General features: G+C 39.2%; 1 protein-coding gene across 2 annotated transcripts; it reads left to right on the top strand.

Annotated features, from left to right (window-relative positions):
• Window positions 1–1,709: 1,709 nt before the first annotated feature.
• kras (v-Ki-ras2 Kirsten rat sarcoma viral oncogene homolog) lies at window positions 1,710–15,504 on the top strand. 2 transcript variants are annotated; one of them, XM_062035659.1, is made up of 6 exons: window positions 1,710–1,984; window positions 3,822–3,939; window positions 4,534–4,712; window positions 4,835–4,994; window positions 8,299–8,423; window positions 13,918–15,504. In XM_062035659.1, the coding sequence occupies exons 2-5, from the start codon at window positions 3,829–3,831 to the stop codon at window positions 8,416–8,418; spliced, it is 570 nt and encodes a 189-aa protein (XP_061891643.1). In that variant the 5' UTR covers window positions 1,710–1,984; window positions 3,822–3,828; the 3' UTR covers window positions 8,419–8,423; window positions 13,918–15,504. The 2 variants fall into 2 exon arrangements, with proteins under 2 accessions (XP_061891643.1, XP_061891644.1); XM_062035660.1 differs by lacking the exon at window positions 8,299–8,423 and having other exon boundaries at window positions 1,714–1,984.
• Window positions 15,505–16,832: the final 1,328 nt, after the last annotated feature.

The raw sequence follows: 16,832 nt of genomic DNA, 5'->3' as shown, positions 1-16,832 counted from the left end.
GAACCCACTATTACCGTCCACGCAGTCTGATAGTTTATATATCAATGATGAAATCTTAACATTGCAACACATGCCAATATGGCCCGGGTTAGATTAGTAAAGTGCAATTTTAAATTTCCCGCAAAATATTCTGCTGAAAACGTCTCGGTATGATGACGTTTGTGCGTGACGTCACGGATTGTGCGGACATATTGGGACACCATTGTGGCCAGCTATTAAGTCGTCTGTTTTCATCGCAAAATTCCACAGTATTCTGGACATCTGTGTTGGTGAATCTTTTGCAATTTGTTTAATGAACAATGAAGACAGCAAAGAAGAAAGCTGTAGGTGGGATCGGTGTATTAGCGGCCGGCTGCAGCAACACAACCAGGAGGACTTTGAGTTGGATAGCAGAGGCGCTACCGTGAGTACGCAGCTTTGGCTTCCAAACATTTGATCGCTTGCCCGTACGTGCGTGCCGCTATGTGCATGTCACGTACGTAACTTTGGGGAAATATATGTGCTGTATGAACTTTACGGAGGTGAACGCTACTTTGGGCGTGTTTGAGTTGTATTGGTGGGTTATATGGACAGGAGGGGGGAGGTGTTTGTTATGCGGATTAATTTGTGGCATATTAAATATAAGCCTGGTTGTGTTGTGGCTAATAGAGTATATATATGTCTTGTGTTTATTTACTGTTTTAGTCATTCCCAGCTGAATATCAGGTCCCACCCGCCTCTCACAGCATTTTCCCTATCTGAATCGCTTCCACTGCCCTCTAATCCTTCACTCTCACTTTCCTCATCCACAAATCTTTCATCCTCGCTCAAATTAATGGGGTAATCGTAGCTTTCTCGGTCCGAATCGCTCTCGCTGCTGGTGGTCATGATTGTAAACAATGTGCAGATGTGAGGAGCTCCACAACCTGTGACGTCACGCTACTTCCAGTACAGGCAAGGCTTTTTTATCAGCGACCAAAAGTTGCGAACTTTATCGTCGATGTTCTCTACTAAATCCTTTCAGCAAAAATATGGCAATATCGCGAAATGATCAAGTATGACACATAGAATGGACCTGCTATCTCCGTTTAAATAAGAAAATTCCGTTTTACCCAAGTGTATGGATAGCTACCTAAGGGTATGGATAGTTTGAGAATTACTGTTTTAGTTTATTTAAAAACAGGTTGACAGTAAAAAAAAAAAATCTTAATTCTTCAGAAAATAAGAACATAAATGCTAGTGGATATGAAGTGCACCGATTTTGCTCTAAAAGCCATAAAAGAGTGTGTATGCGCATACAGTGCGCAAGAGGAAACCTTGCGAACACGTAGGAAAACTGAAAAGGGATTGCCAAATCACTTCCCTGCCTTGGAATGACGTCCAACCGGGACATTCCAGTTATATTTAGAGCCTATATATACTGGAGTCGCCCCCTAGCCTATGTTGACTCTACGGCAGGCAGCGGCACAGCATACTGCCCTGAAACTTACACCACGTGACTTACATACTTACGCTATACTTTGCATAATACACAAATACACACACGTCATGCCCCACTAAAAAAAAAAGAATAAAAAAGCACAGGGGAGGTAATAAATGATATCATGTCTATGTGATTAATATAAAATATAAATAAAATACACCCAATATGGCTGTAAAGGTGCACGAAAGTGTGTTTGATGAGGTTATCGCGGTAGAATACAGTGATAAAATGACATGGCCCAGAGTGGACTCTCCAGCTAGGCTTTGTGGGTAAAGTGCGCTCAGGGTATCCGCCCATATTCGCCAAGAGGAGGCCAGAAACTGAGCAGCGAGGCCGGACGCTGGGACAAATGGAAAGTTCAATCTATTGATTTGTTGACTTAGTTTGGCGTGTTGTGGTACGAAGCAGACAGGTTTGATGTGGGCCTTTGGTAGCGGAGCGGGAAATGCAGACATCATCGTGTGAGGCGAGAGGAAGATCAGCTTGACTCGTTTTGAGACGCGGAACTCCGTTCGTTTAAAGGTAACACATATGTGCACGATTCACATATCTGTACGTTTCTTACCCGACACCCTAACTGGTTGGTGAATGCATGTATTTTTATGTAATTGTTTTTAAAGCACCGTCTTATTTTCATTGTAAATGCAAAACGACGCCCAGTTGCGAAGCGAATGTCGGCCCTACGCTGCAGTCCCTTTTGCTAGCTTGTCAATGGCGGCTTCAAACTTGGCACTTTTTTAATCCTTTAATTTAACTAATAGCACAGATGCTCAGTCATACCAGGTGAACAATGTTGCGTCGATTAATTATTTCTGTTAATGACTTGACAAATGAGCTTTGGGTTACTTTTAAAGTCGCGGTTAGCTCCAAAGCTAGCTTAGCTTTTAGCACACCGCAGCCTGGTTGTTCTCAGGGTTCAGAGGTTTTCACCCCACCACCTGGCAACCCAGCAGGCTCCCAGCATAGAATTCAAGAATTCTTTTGAACGCTCACACCAGAATTAGGATTTTAGTATGAGCTTTGACGCTTTAAACGGGCAAAAGTGACACCTTTATATGTTACAACACGATTTTACATATAGTCAAACACTTTTAGTGTGTAAATACTTAAGATACAGGTGTTCTGGAGTGTTATCGGTATTGTCATAATTGTAGTATTAGAACAGGTGAGCATGTACAACTCATGCCTTGAAGAAAGATACGTTTCCAGTTTTGTTTTGACATTGTCAGATAGTGTTTGTTATTGTAGTTGTAACCTACAAGTGAGTGTTGCCGTAAGAATGAAGCTCATCCTATTGAGTTGTTTTCTAATGTTGTTTGATTGTGTAATCTTAATAGTCAAATTAATAGATGAATATTGAATTTAAGTATTTATTTCAAACCTGCACAGTACAACACACTATATTTTTAACATTTTGGCAGAGACATTTATGCAAGTCATGAAAAGTGGTTGGATGAAGCAGATGCTTATAATATCCCAACCCCTCTCACTTATTCCACATTTAACATAAACAATATAATACATGAACAATACTATACAAACAAAAACAAGAAAAGCTCCTGTACACTAACAATACAATAGTACCACTGTTACTATGAGACAAGACGAGACAAAACACACACACACACACACACACACACACACACACACACACACACACACACACACACACACACACACACACACACACACACACACACACACACACACACACACACAGGCCCAAACACTCCCTGACCATACACCTCTCTCCCATCGCTCTGTGCTGAGGGCATCACTCTCTTTCCTCCTATCTATCTACTGTTGGGGTAACACAACTTGCTATTAATCATCATTTTTTTAGAGCCCAGCAAAACCTTAAATCTGGGTTTTTACATTTGTCCTGTTCATTTATTAATGTATTACACCCCATATGATGATTCTTGTTGCGTTTAAGAGCTTCTTAATAGTATTAAAATATGTTTTCTACAACAGATTTTTGCAAACTGGTAAAATATTGTCATAGAGAAGTGTAATAATAAAGAACAGATTGCATTCAAAAAAACAAATTGTCAAGAATGTGTCTGGTTGAAAGTCATTAAAATAGTTGACAGCGTATAAACTAGTAAGCATGTTGTTGTCGACCTATAATTAAGGATTTTTGTCTTTTCACAACTGGTAGATCCCTTTACCTAAAATGATGACACTGTCTCCATTAGGCAGTCCACCAGTAAACGTACAGCCAGAAGTGTGTGTGTAAACACATCTTTACTTCACATTGCAGTTTTGAAAAATGTAAACGTTGCATAGTGCATGGAGAAACTGATGTTGAATTAATGATTTTCAGTGTCCAACAATGTGCTTCCCTTTGGTGCCACAGGTTAATCATGACAGAATATAAGCTGGTTGTGGTGGGAGCTGGTGGCGTTGGCAAGAGCGCACTTACAATTCAACTTATCCAGAACCACTTTGTGGATGAATATGACCCCACCATTGAGGTATGTGTGTGTACATCCATGTAAATATCTTGATTCTTCCTGTCTCCATAATGTGATGTGTATTTTGGTATGGGGTCAGAGCAAGGAGATTCCTGTGTAAGAGTGGTTCTAACGCGTTCTTCAAGTTTAAGTGTAGAGAAAAACAGGTGTTAATTTCCTTGTCTGCTGTCTTTGAACCTTACCATATATAGAGAGAACATAGTTACTGAGACGCAAGTTAATTATTCATGTTTTGTGCATTAGATCTGCACATTTAATAAGATGGCTGCTGACTCAGAGGCACTCATCAAATAATTATTCTTGTATGATGTGTGGCGCCTACAACCAGTGTATTTAAGTGTTGCCTAATAAAACATGTTATCAATACTATTTTACCTTTGTGCACACATGAAAAAAGTCCATAGAACCTTTAAGGCCGGGAGAACGAGAGCTGGGTGAAACACCAACATACTTATTTATTCACATTGGTATAATAATATACAGTACATTGGGGGAAAAGACCTACTGTAACCATTCCCAACTGTTTTCTTTTTGTTACTTTTGCAGCTGCTATTTGGACACACTCCTGATACATCTTCTGGCTTTCTCTTGCAGGACTCGTACAGAAAGCAAGTGGTGATAGATGGAGAGACATGTCTGTTGGACATCCTGGACACTGCAGGTCAGGAGGAGTACAGCGCTATGAGAGATCAGTATATGAGAACAGGGGAGGGATTCCTCTGTGTTTTTGCCATCAACAACACCAAGTCCTTTGAGGACATTCACAACTACAGGTAAGTTAGGAGGTGACCCCTATAGAAATCTAGATTGTTACACACCTCCAAAACATTTTACTTTACTTTTAATTGCACCATGTCTTAGTTGAAGTCTAAATTCTATGTATGTCAATGTACAGAGAACAGATAAAGCGGGTGAAGGACTCTGAGGATGTCCCCATGGTGCTGGTGGGTAACAAGTGTGACCTCCCGTCCCGAACAGTGGACACCAAACAGGCTCAGGACTTAGCACGTAGCTACGGCATTCCCTTCATTGAGACATCAGCCAAAACCAGACAGGTACGAGTCCAGCCAGAGTCACACACTGTCACTGTCTACTCTCAGCGCTTCACTTTGGCACTTTAAACTCTACACGTCTTCTTGTGTCATGTGTGGTGTTCCGCGTTTGTGTAACTTTTTTTTAACACTTTTCACTGGGAGTTATATCAGTCCACTCTGGTTAATTGGTATTTCTCCGGGGATACTCTAATTATTGCATGCTTTTGTGTCATTAATATGTGAGATTACTTCTTCTGGGTCTCCTATTTTATTAATAATCTGCATATCTGTAATTGTAATTAAAAACTACCAGTAATTATTCTAGGATGAGGATTGGGATTATTGATTGTGGTTACCATGATTGTGTTTGGGATATTTTCTGTGGTCTTTTTGGTCTTATATAGTGATGTGGTGAGTGTTGTGATCAGGGCCTTCTGTGGCTGTCGAGCTGGTGCAGCTTGGTCAACACTTCTTTGTTTGATCTCTCTGCCATGTTGCTTGATCCAGTGTGGTGAAATAATCATTGCCATGATTTAGGGCTGGACGATATGGACCAAAACTGATATCCCGGTATTTATAAGCCGAATCGCAATATACAATTTATATCGGTTTTTAAACAAAACAAAAGTGTTTAGTTTCAACTCAACACCACATTACTATTACCTTTAGTGTTCTGAAAACTACTTTATAGTTACTAGTTACTTAAATAAAAAATGTAATTTAACTACGAATGGAATTACTCATTAATAAATGTAATTAATTACTAGGGAAAGTAATTAATGCGTTACTTAAAAAAAACTTTAAATACATGTAGTTGAGAAAAGTTAATGAGAGCAGCGTGGACGTGCGTGCATGTGCCTTTTTTTAAAAGACGGTCGGTCAACAAGCGACATGTGACGTCAGCGAGGGTTTCAGCTGAACTGTATTTGTTAGCTTCAACAGTTGGCGGCGGCAGTTTGTTGGCTCTGAAGGCTGCTCTGTTGAATTTTTTCACAGTCTTGTGTTACCTCTGGTTAATAAGCCACGTCGGGAGAAGGTGAATGTCGGCAATGCGCAGTAGCAACTCCTGACGTGCGCCAGACCCTTCCTCAGCTACGACTGTAACAAAGGCACATCAAAAGATACTTGTATGCCGGTATTGTCTCAAATGTATATATCTTTCTAAAATACACCGGTATTAACTGTAATGACGGTATATCGCCCAGCCCTACCATGATTAAATTCTACCACCAGAATAACCTGTTTTTACCCAAGTGTATCGGTGCTTTTCCTCCTACAAGGTGCTGCTGTTTAACTTTTGATGCGTCAGTTTTATAATATTTTGTACAGACGAATGACTTAACAAGAATTGCATAATAAGTTGAAATTTGATGATTAAACTGAATACTGTATCTTTAAAAAAAACAACTTTGTAGACAGTGTTTTCTACAGGACTACAATCAATTTGTCGGGGGGCGTTTAGATGACACCATTGTCTAATTTGCATATATGGTTGTCATACTTCAATACTAGCTCTTTTCCGCTTTAAGACTAAAACACTATCAGTGAAACATACGAAACACAAACAAATGCAAAATAGTGTGTCTATTTTAGTTATTTAAAAAGGTAGTTGTTTAAAATATTTAATATATGTATTTTAAAGTGAAATTGGCCAGTGAGCACACCAGGCTCTTCACTCATCTTTGAATGTCTATTTTTTTTTTTTTTTTTTTAAAACAACTTGGTCTAAATACTTCAGTGTGTGTGTGAGTACATTTTGAGCACATTTAACAGTACCACAATCATAATAACCTTGATAGTTTTGGTCACAATAGCTGTGATGTAAAATTGTCATATCATTACATTTCTAAGCAGTACTAATTTAAAATTGAAACGAGAGAATGAATTGACAAGTGGAGTGTGTCTTGCGTCTTGCATTTATTCGCTTTTAAATCACAAGCGGTCATGAAAGGAAGAGTATAAGGTTATAGACCACTGCTGTTTTTTTTATGTACAGTTACCTCTTGGCAGCTGATACTGCAATTTAAATTCTGCCAAGACATGTGAATGCGTTTTTTAAATAAGGCTTAAAATATTCACATTTAGACATGTCTTTGAGTAATTTCAGCTCGTTACATTGCGCCTTTTGGCTTTATTATAATTGTTTAATGTTTTTGGTTTTGTTTATGTTCATAATTTCTTCAAGGTGCCACGGGCCCATTAAAAATAATCCGTTAAGTGTTACCAAAGGATGGAAGACTCTCTCCAGGCTCTGTCTTTTTGGCACTTTAACTAGTCAAAGGCTGGGCTTTCCCCTTCATGAAAGTGCTCTGCACACTTACAACCTAGCCTTTCACGACCGTGGTAATACACACTCCCCGGTCGCCACAGCAAATACTTCAACTTTCGTGACCGCTTGTATTTGAGTACTGGGTAAAATGTATAACAATTGAAACAATTCCTGGCTTTTACATTTAGTGTGAACTGCATGGGAATTTTGTACATCTCTCTACCAAAAAAATCAGAAAATTAATATTTAGTTGCAGTGGAAGGGTCTGAATACTCGCTAAATATGACGACAAAGTTGCTCAGTTGGCTACACTGATCTCTCATAACTAACTTTTTTGGTGATTACCTTTGCGTGGTGTTATGTGACCAACTGCCTCTGTGTCACTTTGAAAACGCTCGAGACGAAAGTATTGCTTTGCAGAACGCAGACTTCCTTACCTCTGCCAAAGAGGTTATGTTGTCGCCAGAAGTTTTTTAGCAACATAACTCAAATTGTTATGGATAGATTTTAATTAAAGTTTTTCAGGAAATGTCCCAAAAAACAATTCCTCTCAACGACTACAAACACACTTTACTTCCTACTTATGGCGTTGCACGCCCCAACCTTGGCGATCCACGCTGCACAGAGGATTCTGGGAGATGTAGTTTATTTTTAGACCCGGCCAAAGCTGAAGCGCTGAAAAAAACTACACGGCAAGTCTTGTTTTATACCGTCAGGCGTAGCGAAATACTAAGGGCAGAAGCGGTTATGCTAGGCTCTAACCACGACCCATCACATTGAATTGTGTCGAAAAGGTTTGATGATTGCACAAAATGTGTCTAATTCAACATAGCCCAGAAAAAGCACTTGGCAAATTCCCCAGGAGGTAAGTTGGTGACCGTAAAGACAAATATGGCAGAACTTGAGTTGGCCTTTGAGTCAGCAGACCAGTTGTTTGCTGGTCAAGCCACCTGAGCCCAAACGTGTGTGTGTGTGTGTAAAATGTATGCAAGCTGTGTGACATGCGGCCCAACTATTGTGTTCCTCACCACTGAGGGAAGTTGTGTCTTGCTGCAGAGAGTGGAAGATGCCTTTTACACCCTGGTACGGGAGATCAGGCAGTACCGCCTCAATAAGCTCTGCAAGGAGGAAAAGACGCCGCGCTGTGTCAAGCTTAAAAAGTGTGTTGTGATGTGAAAGGGGTAAGTGTATGCACCCTTGGTCCCACTACCGACTCTGTTTTACATATGCTCAAACTGGACTGTGGAGACTAAAGCAAGGGACAAAGGGTGTGTTGGCTTCTCCAAGCTAACCTGCTGGGGCTGTGGTGAGGCGCTAACGGGACTCAACGGATGATTTGTGCCTGCTTCTGTGTGTCTTTGTGATGGTTGGTTGTAATCTCTGACCTGGTACCGTCGATTTTATTTGCTCATTTAACTGCTCTTCTTTCATGCTTGTTTACTCTTGGTCCAATCTGGGGTAAACAAGGTTTCCACCCTGTGAACTCACTTCAGGTGCCAGTCCTGATCTAATGATATCTAACCAGAGCTGCATATAATACATCAACATTTACAGGGATTATAATTGACCCGGATTATAATTGTACCCCGCCTTCCGCCCGATTGTAGCTGAGATAGACTCCAGCGACCCCGAAGGGAATAAGCGGTAGAAAATGGATGGATGGATGGATGGATATAATTGACCCTGACAGCAGTATTCATTCATCAATACAGGCGGTCCTGAAGTCCCTATGACACATAGGTGGAAATGTAGTGTAAATTGGAACTCATACCTAAATTTACACTTGTAGGGCCCTATTAAATCTATTTTGATGTTTCCCATATCCTTTTTTTTTTTTTTTTTTACAATTTACACCTGGTGTATCCAAACTTTTGTCACTGAAGGCTGAAAAATACTGAACAATTAAAGAATGCAGGGGGCCACTTTGATACATTTTGTGAACTAAAGATGTTAAAACCAGTTCAGTGTACATCAGAATATTTGAAGAAAAACATCTCAGCTGATGTGTTATACATGACACATCAAATAGTCGTTGGTGTTTTAGAATAAGATAGACCTTTATTCATCCCACAATGGGGAAATTGTATAGTTGCAGTGCAGATTTTTACATACAGTAACAAAAGTATAATGTATTGAATTAAAATGTATAATATATACTTAATTAACAATGTACGGTAATTTAAAAATGGCCGTTGGGCCGCACTTTTTGGGCACCCCTGATGTATTTTACCAACATAGTGCATGTCCTTTTGTATCAGTGATTAAAATGTTTAATTAAATGCCGTAATTCTTACACTTATTGACACAATACATTATTGGTCAAATGTTCCCAGTATTTCAAGTCAAAGCATATTAATGTAACATAATAATGTTGTAACATAACTGCTTTAAATGTACGTACTTTTAAAGTAAGAGAAAGCACACGCATGGATGCATCAGTTATTTTGTTTTAGCATTGATGTTCAATCTATAGTACTTGAAGCTGTCAAGTTAGTAATTTAGAAAGAAGGATGTTCAAGATGCGACCATCCGTAGCATCGGTGCCGCGTTAACAAAAGCTGACTAACATTAGCATTAGCACAGTGTTTTTCACACGGCTTTTGGGCGACAATTAGTAAGACCTGGGCTGATATTAAGTCCATTAATTAAACGATAAATTAAAACTAACTTAACTTTGCCCGCATCAATAAACTGCCATGATTGTGTGTGTTTTACTTCGTCTTCGCTTTCAAACAGGCTACAATAGGGTTCACTCTGTGCATCGCTCTCAGCACCCGAGCGTGTAGAATTAAATGAACGACGTGAACACTCTTGTCAGTCATCCACAATCTTTGTCTATATGAGTGAAGGTGGTACTGGTAGCTTAAATACACACAAGGAGTGGCGACAGCTTCTTACAGCAACAGAGGCTTGCACGTAGCGACTCGCTAGTGAGTAACCAGAAAGTAACAACAATTAGGAGGAACAAATATGATTGCAAAGCAAATGTCTCGTTATGGGAATATTTCAGCTTGAAGGACAAGATCAGTCCATCAACACGGTCGAACATGTCAGTATCGCAAATTTACAGGGGCAAAAAATCACCCAACTGTTTTTCCAACTGGTGAAAAAACTGCACTTCATAATGCTAAATTTTTGCTAACAAGAGATTGAGAATCCATTTTATTTTTATTTATTTAGGATAATCAAAAGTTGTTGACCATCCGTATAGAAGACTAAATACGTTAGAACTGTAGTAGCCTGATAAGTGAAAAAACTAATGAAAGTCCTTACAAGGTGAGAAGACATCCTTTTTGTGCCTTTTAAAACCGCCGAACGTTCAGACACTTTGGCCAAAGTTGCCATAAACTTAGTCGTGCCACATTTTAGAACTCTCTGTATAACGTTATTTAACATAGATAAATACTCAATGTTTAGATATTCGTCCATTGATTCATGAATTGCCCACGTTGTAATCGTGATGCATCGGAGAATCGATAATTTTTCCCACCTCTGCAGACAGGGAGACCAACAAGTAGGGCTGGGCGATTATATGATCGTGATTGTTGATCGGGATTAATTTGAGTTTGATCACGGTGATCAGCTGTTAGCATATTTCCTCGATCAATCGTGGCGGAACTGTCTGTTAGAAGTTACCGCAGTAGTAAACCGTAGGGAAGCAACAATGCTTGGTATAATCCTGCACGGAACAGTCCACTTTTAGTGATCGTGATCCCGTGTGTGCGCGCGGCCCCCTGTTCCAGATTTGCCAAAGTCAGGCTTGTCACGACGTAATTAATGTTTAAACAGCGTTGTGCCTCTTACCTCTCACACAGTTGGAAATGCAGCCCAGAAGAATGAAAAAAAGAAATAAGAATAAAATAAAGAAATATGACTAGCACAGAAGTTGAAACAACATTTAGGAGCAGCAACTTCCCTGTCAGACTTCAGTCCCACTGAATGCGGACTCGCTGGCATTCACATGTCTTTATGACTGAACTATAGTGTATTGGACACGACTGCGAGAATAAACACACTTACTAATTTGATCAGAAAAAGGCATTTTTATATAAAAATATTTTCTAATTAGACTTTGTGTTTATGTGTCTGCAAAGAATCAACTCCTCAGATATAACGTACTGAAAAACACTTTTTGTTCGAATCGTTTGTGGATTACAAAGTCATTTTGTTCCTGAAATAATCATTAACTTATTTTGTGTTTGTACACATTTTACAGTACCTCAAATTCAAACTGGACTTTCATGTACTTTTATTAAATATAAGCTACTGTAGTTGGGTTAAAAAAAAAAAAATTACTATCTGTGTCACTGCTTGCCCTTTGCCAAAACACTGGTGAGAAACACTGATGTATACAAGTAATCATAGAATACAAATAATAATTTACCATTTGAAAGTGTTGTTTAGCAAATGTTAACTTGAAATAAAAGTATTATAATATTCAGTACTCCGCTGATACGTTTATTTACTGCAGAATTTTGTTTGTGATGACAAGCAAAAAAACAAAATAACCTTTAAGAGGTACAAACGTTATTTTTCTTTACCCCCACAAAACACTAACCTGACTCCTTGTAGTTCGCTGAGCTCCACACAAGGATCCGGGACTTCTCAATAGGAGATGTATTTCAGAAGGCGGGGCCTCGTAAAAAAATCATTGTATGTGATTGGATAAACCACTTGTCCATTATCTTGAATGACGTGCTACTTCAACCACTCACATCGAAATCAACTTGTGACGCTGATGAGAGCGACACTGGGAAATCCAAAACAGAACAGCCGACATATTGGATAACGACAGAGCGAAAAGTTCTCTGTTCATCTTTTAAAGAATTAATATTCGATTGATGTCGCAAAACAGTTGCAATAGCAGAATCAATGTCAGCACACGACTCCTCGCTGCGTGCCGCCATTGCTGTTTGAATCAAATAGTCGCTTCGGCGCTATATCACATCTATGAAATCCCGCCCGGCGATCCTGATTGGTTCATTATTTTTGCTATCTTGAAGGAGTTTGCATTGCCCTTGAGCCCAGATCCTTGTGTTGAGCTCAGTGAACTACAAGGATCTGGCGAGAGTCAGGTTAACAAAACGTATCAAAAAGAAGCAACACCGTGGCCCTAAAACCAGGTACGGACTGTAGCGTCGGATTCCTGTAAGATTGCACCTCTAGTAAACACCATTATAAATATGTACAAAATGACAGTTGTCAGCTGTTATATTGCCTCCATCAAACATGACAGAGGTATCTGTAAGAAGATACTGCAATAGTAAACAGTAGGGACATAAGGGTACTGGCTATAATCCTTTAACAAAAAAACAATAAATTGTGATATTAATCGAGTTCAGATGACATGAAAAAAATAATTGTGATAATTATTTTTGCTATATCGCCCAGCTCTACCAACAAGGGTGCAGGGCAGTCTGCTAAGGTGCTGGCGCCGTTGAGTGTCTGTGAGGAGGTGCAGATAAACATACCTTCTTTTCACAACGACAGCATTTCACTCATCACACCTACTCAGTGTCCTAGTGGTTAGAGTGTCCGCCCTGAGATCAGTAGGTCGTGAGTTCAAACCCCGGCCGAGTCATACCAAAGACTATAAAAATGGGACCCATTACCTCCCTGCTTGGTACTTATCATAAAGGGTTGGAATTGGAGGTTAAATCACCAAAAATGATTCCTGGGCGCGGCCACCGCTGCTGCTCACTGCTCCCCTCACCTCCCAGAGGGTGATCAAGGGTGATGGGTCAAATGCAGAGAATAATTTCGCCACACCTAGTGTGTGTGTGACAATCATTGGTACTTTAACATTCTGCCTATTTCCGCGTTTAATAGTAGATTGTATTTATTGGCCACTTCTGGGATTCTTTTTTGCTATAAAATCGTCGAGCCCTACTGTATGTTCACCATCTCTGAGTATGATGTAGTTCAGTTGGACAAGCACAGTGTAAGGATTTTTCCAAGAAAATTTATGTGTTGGTTCCGGTTAGATGTGTGCCTGATACATGTACATTCTACAGATATAGGGCAGTGCTATGATCTAGTCCAGAAAGTCTTTTTGTTCAGACACTGCATAAATATGTTTTGCATTAACGGTACAGAGCAGCAATTCTTTAAAATAATAATACATTTATTGAAGCCCATAATAAGTAATTATTGATGTATTATTTTAGGTTTCAGCCCTGGTTAAAATGCACAACAAAGCACAGTGGCTCTCCTTCTACCCCCAGCTTGTGGCCGAGGTTGCAGCGTAAAAGTATGTCAGTCTGCTGGAATGAACACGCTCAAAGGTGTTGGGGATCGTGAGCCAACCTGGGTGATTAATGGAGATCATACTCAATTTGGGACTTAATCGCTGGCTGTGACGTGGCTATGATGAGAAGTTGGCAGACGTACTGTAGATGTTAAATCTGTTTTGTCTGACCTCTCCCTTCTGACACAAATTCCTCTTTGTAATTCCTGTTCTTTCTCTTCTGTGGTGCATTCAAGGACACTTACTGGAATATTCCTTCTGTAAAGTAGCTGCATTTACACTGGCGTTGTGTCGTCTTTGTTGAAAAGCAAGCAGTTAAAGTCGATGCACATTTATTTTCTGTCCTCTGGTAAATGCAGCTTCTTTCTGGAATGGTGTTTTTGACCCAGCACATCTTTAATCCACATTTCCTTCTGTTGTTCTTCCAGGGAGTGGACGATGCCTTTTACACGTTAGTTCGAGAAATCCGCAAGCATAAGGAGAAGATGAGCAAGGAGGGCAAAAAAAAGAAAAAGAAGTCCAAGACAAAGTGTACACTCCTGTGAAAAATCAGTCCTTATCCAGACAGACTTAAAAAAAGAAACTATGGTGAACAGATAAAGTAAAACATTTTGTACATTACACTAAATTATTAGCCTTTTTCTCAACACCCTCTGTAACCAATACTAAACTCGACCCACTTTGTTTGCCTTCTTATTTGCTACTTGGACACCAATAAGCTTTATTTTCTGTGCCAGTTGCTCACATGCATTTTGGTTTGTTCTGATTTTGTTGGGTGGTGATTTTTTTTCTTCTTCCCCAAGTTGTTTGCAATCTACATTACAACTCCCGGACACTTTGTTCTGTGACGGTCCTTTGGCTACAGGTTACATCATGGCCTGGGATGCCAAAGAAAAAGTACTCATCTAGTGTAAATTACTCTCCAAGGAGAAATGTTTATGTATGCATGGCATCCTTCTACTGTTTTTAACAACTTTAAATAGCTATTCATTCATTCGCCATTTCTTTGTATCGTGTGGGGAGCGATCTCGTCGCATTCTTTAGTTCTTGTTTTTGTGGCGGCATGCATGGTGTCCTGTGTGCGTGTTCATCAGCTGCCTTGTTGATGAGGCGGGCAGCGACAGTCCAGTTGATCGGGTCTTCAGTAATTCACCTTTGCCTTGTGAGAGCCAAACCCACCATTGTTAGTAAGACTAGTGCACATGCTAGTGCACATCCACACAAGAACACAGCCCTTCCTTTATACTTAAATGCTCTTCTCACAACATGTGAACATTTTTGTCATGTTTGTGGCAGTCTATGAAATGACAGACCAGACCTATTCTGTTTGTTTCTGGTTTAGAGATTATTTTTAGGGTCGAATTCCTTCATGTGTTGCAATGATGTAGAAAACTGCCTTTTGGTGTCGAAACGATTCAGCAGAATAATTGACAGTTAATGTTATCATGAGGCACAATTTGATTGATTCATTTGATTGGGCGAACTTGATGCGGCGATGTACATTAATTATCAAACTGTACTTTTTTTTCTTTCTTATCAATAGAGAACGGTTAAATACACTACACTTTCCAACTCAAGTGTTTTTGCTGGTGAAGTGTGAGTTGTGAACACCAGGGGTCGCCCTCGACAAGATTTTGAAGAGACGTTTCCTTTACCGACCCTGTGTTTTAAAACGTTTTTATTCCCATCCCTATTGGTGCCAACAGTTGATTTCCCCCGAATCACTTAAACCGTGATCCTATTTTAACACAATTTGTATAGTTGTCATACTGAAAGGTGCATATTTTGTAGGTTGTGCTTCATTTCATTAATGCGTGTTGCAGAATGTTTCTCAAATGGGGTGTTCCTAGTGTGTGTGTGTGAGTGTGTGTGTTCAAGGGTTAGGGACGTGAATGAAAGGCCACTTTGCAATAGTTCAGTCGTGATCTGATCTTAATTGCATCTTTTTGTCTTTATCTTTTTGCCAAGAACCCCACCACTCCTATTTAATGTGTATTAAAGAACATAAAAAGGAAGCTGGCTCAGTCTCATGTTTTATAACACTTCACTGGAAAGCTTGGCTCAGGTTTTCACACCAAAAATAGATTATTGCTATTTTTACAGCAGAAATATGGGGAAACAACTACAAATGTGCGCTTCAATCACCAACGGTGTTACAAAAAAGATTAATACATAATGTTGGATATAGAAAACATACAAAGCCATTATTTATTAAATCACAATTATTGAAATTCAACGATTTGGTGCATTTGCAAACAGCTAAAATGATGTACAACGCAAACTATAACCTGCTACCCAAAAATGTACAACAATTCTTCTCAACTAAAGAGGATACACATAAGCTTAGAGGAAAATCTAATTTAAAAAAATGTAATGCTCGTACAACACTTAAAACCTTTTAGCAAATCAGTATGTGGAATTAAATTATGGAATGGATTAACCAAATAAATGAATAAAGCACCAATATGATTCATTTTAAGAGACTGTTCAAACTACAAGTGTTCACAAAGTACACAGAACAATAATTTGAACACTTAAAAAAAAAATGGAGACAAGATTATGTATTTAATATTTGTTTGCTTACTATAGTATATTATTTATTTGTTCACTGTTCTGTTACAGAGAACAAAGAAATTGGATAAAGTTGCTATGGTATGTAAAACGGTAAGATTAAATAAGATCAGCTTCTTCCTACTCCTTTTCAGACGTGCTGTAATGAAACAACTGGAAATATGTGATGCATTACATTGTATCGTATGCATGTTCGGAATAAACTGAACTGAAATGAATACTTTTTGCCTCCTAATATAATATGGAAGCTTGATTATCCAACTATACTTTTTTTATTTGCTTATATATTTACAAGTCTACAAAGAACAAAGTAGACCACAGTGGAACTGATTTTAGACGTGACGTTAGGATATACTTTATTCATCCCACAATGGGGAAATTATGTTAGAACAGGGAAACATTAAAGAACATAACAGACATTAAAAGCACAGATCAGATACAACCTGCTGCCACTTAAGCGGCGCCGTTTTTTACAGTTACCACACTTGGCCAACAGGGGACGCTGTTTACGCATGCCTTGCAAGACGCAAACGGTCTAACTTGTTTTCAGTCAACCTTGATCTTTAGAGAACGTCAAGAAGAAAACAATCTTATCAGTTGGTTTTTTTTTTTACCATCAATGTTTATGCATACTGAGGTTAGGTATTTGCATTACATTATATTAGACTTAGACAAACTTTATTGATCCACAAGGGAAATTGTTCCACACAGTAGCTCAGTTACAAAGGATGGAAAGAGTAATGCAGGTATTAAGTAGACTAAAAATGTACCA

Source organism: Entelurus aequoreus, linkage group LG24 (genome assembly GCF_033978785.1).
Source record: "Entelurus aequoreus isolate RoL-2023_Sb linkage group LG24, RoL_Eaeq_v1.1, whole genome shotgun sequence".
NCBI lineage: Eukaryota > Metazoa > Chordata > Actinopteri > Syngnathiformes > Syngnathidae > Entelurus > Entelurus aequoreus.
The sequence above is the reverse complement of the archived record's forward strand: the minus strand, read 5'-3'. Positions and strand labels throughout refer to the sequence as shown.